Below are 8403 nucleotides of genomic sequence, written 5' to 3'. Positions count from 1 at the left end.
GCGCCGCCGGCGGCATGCTCGCGACTTCACAGCTGGGCTTAAAAAGACACGTACAGGTACGTGATTGTGCCCAGCTTTGCCATTCTGCCGACGTATATCGGGTCCTTAAGTGGTTAATCCGGTATATTGCTGTCTCTACTGGCCTTTTCTTTTAACTGTGTTTGCCAACTGACAGCTGTCATCTCATTTTGTTACTTCTGTGTTGTTGACCTTTATTTTCCCCCAGCTGCCCCCTGCCTGGTACAGATATTGAACAATTTGGCTATTTCTCTGCCTACCTGTAGTGGTATTTCCCCTGCTCCGCTTGTCTAGGTGCTTCTGGTCCCATCAATCAGCCTTTTGCTCAGGTATGTAATAATGCACCTGATACAATAGGGTGGATTTACTAAAGGCACTCTCGACTCTCCAAGGGGAGTTGCTCTCACCTTCCCCTAATCCTAATAAAACGTGGTAAAGCTCTGCTGATTTCCATCATCTAATCATTTGCAAGCAAAAATGCTTTTATTCATTTTCCTCGCACCTGTCTTAAGCCGGCCATGGATTGTTTGAATCTTGGCCGGTTCAGCAGGAACTGTCTGAGATTCGAGCCATGTATGGGCAGGCTAAATGTACCCTACCTGATCGATCAGCCAACTTGGAAACAACCAGCCTGCTGGATTTTATATAGTCAATGTGTTCTTCCCCCGCCTCCCCCTGCCAGGAGAACACAATGGCTCAGTTGGAAAAATTCCCCTGTCAACCTTTGGTTGCTGGAACTAAATTGGCTCTGCCTATGGCCGGCCTTAGATTGTTATATGCTTTACAATTCTGAAAGAGGCAATCTGTTATAATCATTTTTACCAGATACCCAACACAAAAGAATATGGGGTTGATTTACTGAAGCTGAAGAGTGCAAAATCTAGTTCACCTCTGCATAGAAACCAATCAGCTTTCAGGTTGTATTGTCAAAGCTTAATTGAACAAGCTGACGTTAGAAGCTGATTGGCTACCAAGCACAGCGGCACCCGATTTTGCACTCTCCAGTTTTAGTAAATCAATGCCAGTATGTCATCTACTGTATATGTCGTTGTAAGGAAGATATCATGACTGAAGTTGAAAACAATTACTAAAAAAGTATGACTCTCTATTACAATTATAGAGGGTGAAGTGGTTTTGGCACTTTGTGGAAGAAGGGTGTCAACCTTTTTGAAGATTTTTTATCTGCCATCACGGACTTGTTTGGGACTGTATTCAGTCCTCTAAATAAATGCTTATATACTCTTTTTGGAGGTTTTAACTTATATGTTTTTTTGTGGTTTTTCTTATTTTGACTGTGTTATTATATAATTATTTTGTTGTTGTTTTTTTTGGATAACACTGGGGTATCTCTGCACTAATTAAATGATTGTTATTGTTATGTAGTGGTGTGGAATCACGGTATAGGTGTTAGCTTTCACCCTATTATTTTATATATGTGACTGCATGGATTGATATTTGATTACACAATTTTAGGTGGATACATACTAGAATGTTTTTCACAGTCAAGTGAAAAAAGGTCCAAACTTTTACTGAAGAGGATTGCAGTAGGTGCACATGACTAGAAAACTGAGGTAGATTTACTAAAACTGGAGCACTCAGAATCTGGTGCAGCTGTGCATGGTAGCCAATCATCTTTCGCAATAAAACCTGGAAGTTTCAGGTCCGATTTCAGACCGGATTTTTGACTGAATTCGGACCTGAAACAGACCAAAAGACGCATGGAGCTCCTGTGCAAATTCGCACCAGAGCTGCAGCGGAGATATGTGAACCGGCTCCATAGAGAGCCATTCACATTCTCCTGCTATTGCGTTCCCTGTATCCAATTCACAATAGTGTGAACCCATCCTAAGAAAAGAGAGAGCTTTGTGTACTTCTCCTAGATTCAATCAAAACACAAGTAAGCAGGTAGAAAAAGAATCAGAAAGAAACGTAACCACTTGCCGATCGCCCTCAGTATATATATATATATATATATATATATATATATATATATATACATAATTACTTTAACGTTAAATATCGGTGTTATGGCAGCAGCTAGATGAGTGCATATCAACTGACTCTAAGGTTATCACCAGTAGTGTACTACATTACAAGTGGTTACCCCTTCTCGTGGCTTTTAAATAACAGATTTTGGCTAATAAAATTATGGTTGTTTGTTATAATTTTGTTTTCTGATTTCATTTTTCTGTATTTGCTTATTTGTGTTTTGATTGCATCTGGGAGAAGTACTCAAAGCTCTACTCATTTATTTTTTTTGCTACATAGTATACTAGATCAGCCTTTCTCAACCTTTTTACCCAAGGGAACCCCAGCTTAAAATGATTTCTACTGTTTACAGTACATTATAAAGATCAGTAAGTTACAGACATAATAATAAATAAAAGAATATGGCTACCCCCTCTGCTAGGTTTATTCTTGTTAATTATCTGATATACCAACTGTAATAGAAGATGCTTTGAATGGTTGGGATTTTTGACCTTTGCACCAGATAAAGCTAAGCCAAGAGAAGGAACTTGGCCCTGCTTTAGCCTAATTTATTCCCCCGGCTATTAGACATGTGCACAGAAAAAATTTTCGTTTTTTTTGTTCCGTTTCGTATCATTCCGTAGGTTCGTTCCCGTTCGTTTTTCGTAAGACGCCCGTTTTCCTGTTCGTTCCCGTTCGTTTTTCGTACGACGAGATTTTTTCGTATTCCGATCGTTTCGTATTTTGGTTACCGTTTTATTTTCATACATGCTGGATGGTTCGTTATTCTGTTTAATTCATGTTCGTTACTTGTTAGACAATAATTTTCATGAATTTTCGTCATTTTGTACTTTCGTAAATATATCGCGAGATTCGCGGCACTTTTTAACACGCGGCTCATCCATATTAACTATTGTTAAGCCCCATACACTTGGTCAGACTTTTTTAACAACAAACATAAAACCGATCGTTTTACCGAACGCTCGTTCGTTTTTAAACTCATCAGAAAACCATTTTTGGGTTCAAAAGTCTGGCCAACTGATCTCTCCCTTCAGACTAAAATCCACAGAAAAGTTTATTTGGCTTTACTGTACTACTGTACTCAGCACAAAAGAGAAGCTGCTTCACTAACTAACTACACTCACTGTCCATTAAAAAAAACGAAAATTACATCTATAACAAAAGATTTACATTCTGTATTTTGAAACCAAATTACGAACAGAAAAAAGGAATTCAGAATACAGAATACAAATCTTGTGTTATAAGATGTCATATGAACATACAAACAGAAAAAGGATTCAAACAAAATACAGAATGAAAATCTTTTGTTATAGATGTCATATGAACATACGACTGAAAATCAAAATACGAACAGAACAAGGATTCAAACAAAATACAGAATGCAAGTCTTTTGTTATAGATGTCATATTCGTTCTTTTGCCGTTTTCATTTGTCGTATTTTCGTCGGATCGTTGGTTCGTATTTGCGGTTGTTCGTTATGCGACTCATTCGTAATCCCGTCGTTTTTGTATTTTGATGCTTAAATGTTTTCGTATGTACACATTATTCTGCGGGTACGAAAATGAACATTTTCGTACGAAAATAACATTCGTACGAACGGGAATGCACATATCTACCAGCTATTCTACAACACATTAACTTTATATTTCTCTATAGGTTCATTCAATTCTATTCTCTTCATAGATGACATAATTATATTATATTATTTCAATCAACTTAATTTCTCAATTACCTGTCGTCAAATGCTGCCATGAAGCTATGATTATGACACTTCATGTTACATAATCTTATCCTACAATCCGCTAGGTTATTTTCATTTACATTTATAAGAGTTACTTTCCTGAATGATTACGCCTTTTTCTGCTATACTATTGTACATGTTCCGTTAATGGAAAATCTATTTCTATTATATTTTTATTAATATTAGTATATGCTCTGTTAATGGAATTTTGTTGATAATTATAAAATTCAATAAAATATTTGAAACAGTAAAAGAATATGGCATACCTAGAGAATCCACTAATTGTGGATATATCTTGACACTTAAACCCTCTAATTTCAAAAATACTTTTTTAAGTGGAGGTTCACCCTAAAAACGATTTTTTTACATTAAAAGTACAATAGTAATGAGATTTCATTTCGGCAGTTTTTTTTTTTTTTGCTCTGTACTTACCTTTATATCCGGATTTTGTCCAGGGCTTCCGCGTTCTGACGACTCCAGGACTGGGCGTTCCTATCCCAGCCTCCCAGCCTCAGGGTTCCGATGACTGCGGGACTGGGCGTTCCTATCCTTCCGTTCGATGATTGACGTCTTGTGAAACAGGTGACCTGTCGCACAACGCGCGTCACCAGAATTACGGAAATACCCGAGCTAAGAGTTGGCACTATACGGCGCCTGCGCCCGCCGTGTAGAGCTGACTGCGCAGGCACCGTATAGTGCCGACTCGCAGCTCGGCTCTTTCCCGTCGTCTGGTGACGCGCGTTGTGCGACAGGTCACCTGTTTCACAAGACGTCAATCATCGAATGGAAGGATAGGAACGCCCAGTCCTGCAGTCATCGGAACCCGGAAGCCCTGGACAACATCAGGATATAAAGGTATGTACCGAGAAAAAAAAAAAAAACCTGCCGAAATGTAATGTCCTTAGTATGCTGGCTCTGCTAGATGCAATTTAAAAAATATTTTTTTTGGGTGAACCCCCGCTTTAAGTAATAATCACAAAATTAAGATGAAAGGTAATAATGAATATCCAGAAAAGAAACATACAGACTCTCTTACATCATTGGTCAGTGAAGAGGTGCCTCCTTACATTGTTGGTGCCTTACACACAGCTAAAAGGATTCTTGGGGGTTATGCCACTGACTTTGCCAACTCACGTTGTCCCCAGAACTATGCAGGCATCATCAAATGAGGAACTGATCTGCCATGGCTTATGAAACTCAAGCAACATCTGGAGGAAGTCTATGGTTCAATGGAACCCTGGATGAGAATGGCTGCAACATTCTAATCAGTACAGTTAGGGTAACATAGCTGTGCACAGCTTATTGCATTAGGGTAGCTGTGTGTCTACACATATATCATCCCGGTACATTGATCTCCCTGCTGGCACAGTGAAAAAGAAGAGCATAAGAGGTAGATCTTTCACATGTTCCTGCTGCTACACAGAGCGATAATACTAATGTGTATGGGGTGATTAGATCGTGCCTGGGCACAGCCGGCACACCCTGTGCTCACACCTTTGGTAATCGTACATGCTTTGAAAATCAATTGATTCCACCTTCCACACTTACAGAGTGGATGGAGGAATCTCCACTGCTGGCTACTGTATTGAAGCAACCACAGTACCCACAACTGCTTGAATATATTATTATTATTATTATTATTATTATTAGTGACGGCTTTTAATAGATATTATTCCACAGTGATAAACAGATTTTAAAATCAACTTTTGTCAAGCCAGGTGAATCTGAGAACACCTACAATTAATTGCTTTTCTTGATGCCTGGAATTGCTCTTTAAGGCATCTTTATATCATTGTTTAAATTTCAGTTTTCACTGGACTGTAATTTTAATGAAAACAGTTACACACTATATAACTCAAAAATAGACAATATAACTCACCTTGACAGGATGTAGGTATCCATCTCCACTGTGTAAAGACCCAAGAAGATCTGGACTGAGGCTGTTGGAGCTGCTTGGGCTGGTGGATGGGTGGTTGTGGCTGCTCTCATCCTCCTCCTGGAGACTGCGGGTAAGGTGGGCAATGTAGGTTGTAGCAAGTATGAGAACATCCAGCTTGGACAACTTTGTGTCTGGGGGCACAGAAGGTAGTGTCCGCTGTAGCTCCAGGAAAGCGTGGCGTAAGGTCTGCACTCTGTTTCTCTCACGGGCAGCATTGGCAGCAGCTGGACGACCCATCATTCCATTCCCATTACCTCCTCCTGTCCTTGATTCATCAAGTTTTCCTCTTCCCAAAGAATATTGTGAGTCTTGTTCAGAGCTTCCAGGTGACTCTTCCCTGACATGCACCAGTCTGGACACCAGAGGGCGTTGGACCTTCTCCACCATATCCACACAAGACACTATAATGCATAATTGGACATTATTATTATTACTATACAGGATTTACATAGCACCAACAGTTTTCACAGTGCTTTACACTCTAAAGGGAGGCAGTACAGTTACAATATAATAAAATACAAGAGGGTTAAAATGGCCCTGCTCATAAGAGCTTACGCTCTATCAGATTGATTTATTAAAGGCATTCATATAGCACCGACAATTTATACAGCGATTTACGTACATATTGCAAATTCACATCAGTCATAAATACTAATTTGTTAAAAAGAAAAATTCCACAAGTTTGGACATTTTAGCAACACAAAGCAGCTAGTTAGAAGCCATATTTGATTTTTATGACTATATTAGGCTGAAGAAACTTGTCTAAGTGCTATGGATATGTGTGCATTATTGTTCTGTTTGTAAAATTATTAAATAAAGCCCAATAAATAAAATATTCCAAGGAATATCTGATTGCTTTAGGGGACAAGGAAGGAATTATTTTCCTCCTGGTGAAGCAAACAGGACCACGCTATAAGGGTTTTTTTGTTGTTGTTTTTTTGCATTCCTCTGAATCAACTGTGGATATAATGTTCTGTATTTGGAGTTTTTTTTAAACAAATTCTCTTTTGATTAAACTATATAGACTTGTGTCTTATTTCATCCTGGCTAACTGTGTAATTCATAGGGCCCCTTTCACAAAAGCATTCGAACTGGATCCATTCATTGGTTTTTCAGGCCAATCCAGACAGAATGACAATATTATATTATTATTTTTTTCATTCGACAGCGCTATGCGTATTCAAAAATGAACCCGTGATCCCTTAAAATTGAGCCACATATTACAAAAATTATGTTAAAAAGAATAACGTAATCTATTTTACTGGGTATGATTAGATTTGTACAGGCATACCCCACTTTTAAGTATGCAATGGTGTTTATTTGCTAAAGCTGGAGAGTGCAAAATCAGGCTCACTTCTGCATAGAAACCAATGAGCTTCCAGGTTTTACTACCAAAGCTTAATTGAACAAGCTGGGGTTAGAAGCTCATTGGTTTCTATGCAGAAGTGAGCCTGAGCCTTTAGTAAATAAACCCCATTGTGTACTTAAAAGTGGGGTATGCCTGTAGTTCACCAAAATAGAAGCACCATGATATATATATATATCAGTATACCATCATACTGTATTTACTATGTGGATGCACCACACTTACTAGCAATATTCTAGAGAAGACAATTTATTGCCTTCTCTTGTAGGGGAATTTGTAACATTATCGGGAGAACTCAGGAATACCAGTTTTATATAAGGTTTTCGAAAACCGACCACAACATACAGGGATATACAATGTAATACAGTACTGACATATAATCACACACACACAGGTTGGACTTGATAGACTTGTGTCTTTTTTTTCGACCTCACCTACTATGTAACTATGTCATTTTTAAAAATCAGCCAGTATCAATGTACACTATACTTTCTCCCATATATTTAAGCCGCAAATAGCAAATAGCTACAAATAGTTTCTGAGGAATTCAAAAAGCAGCATTATTAAAAACTGAAAATCCACATTTGACTTAGCAAGAAAAAAATAATAACTATTTATTATATTAAAAATAATATAATTATCCTATATTATTAATAACATTCCACATGGTACAGGAATTTAATATCATTGAGGAGCCTTTTCTATATGAAGGTTTCCCCCATAATGACTAAAATCCTCTATTTTTACTCGAGGAGTCTTTTCCTCAATTAAACTACCTAAGAACAAATATATTTTCACATTTCCTTGTAGACATGTACAATTCATAACAGAAAATAATTATAGTTTTTGCATGCAGAACCTTGTAAGCTCATCTATATCTTATAACACCACTGTCTGCATGATGTTAAATAAATACAAACTGTCAGGACTTAAGTGGTAGAGGGATACAATTCTGCTATTGAAGCCTCGTACACACGACCGAGTTTCTCGGCAAAAACCAGCAAGAAACTTGCTGGGAGATATTTTTTTGCCGAGGAGACCGGTCGTGTGTACATTTTCGTCGAGGAAACTGTCGAGAAACTCGACGAGCCAAAAAGAGAGCATGTTCTCTATTTCCTCTACGGGAATGGAGAAACTTGCCTCGTCGAGTTCCGACAGCCTAACAAGGAACTCGACGAGGAAAACGATGTGTTTCGCCAATCGAGTTCCTCGGTCAGGTGCTTGTATTTAAAGTTCTGAGCAGCATAGTGGCTTAGTGATTAGCACTTATGCCTTGCAGCACTGGGGTCCTTGGTTAGAATTTCAGCCAGGACACTACATATAGCTTTCAAGTTCTCCCTGTGTTTGCGT

General features: G+C 38.4%; 2 protein-coding genes across 2 annotated transcripts in view; one reads left to right on the top strand and one right to left on the bottom strand.

The window, feature by feature from the left end:
- Positions 1-5572, top strand: part of LOC120920125 (putative high affinity immunoglobulin gamma Fc receptor IC) — a 48224-nt gene extending 42652 nt beyond the window's left edge. Inside the window, exon 6 of the mRNA XM_040332039.1 lies at positions 5556-5572. Coding sequence (XP_040187973.1) covers positions 5556-5572 — 17 coding nt within the window. The remainder of the gene's footprint in view (positions 1-5555) is intronic.
- Positions 5573-5603: 31 nt separating this feature from the next.
- LOC120920124 (transcription factor 24-like) lies at positions 5604-6074 on the bottom strand. Its single transcript, XM_040332037.1, has one exon. The coding sequence runs from the start codon at positions 6072-6074 to the stop codon at positions 5604-5606; it is 471 nt and encodes a 156-aa protein (XP_040187971.1).
- Positions 6075-8403: the final 2329 nt, after the last annotated feature.

Source organism: Rana temporaria, chromosome 13, assembly GCF_905171775.1.
Source record: "Rana temporaria chromosome 13, aRanTem1.1, whole genome shotgun sequence".
Classification (NCBI taxonomy): Eukaryota; Metazoa; Chordata; class Amphibia; order Anura; family Ranidae; genus Rana; species Rana temporaria.
This window is presented reverse-complemented; position numbering and strand designations above follow the sequence as displayed.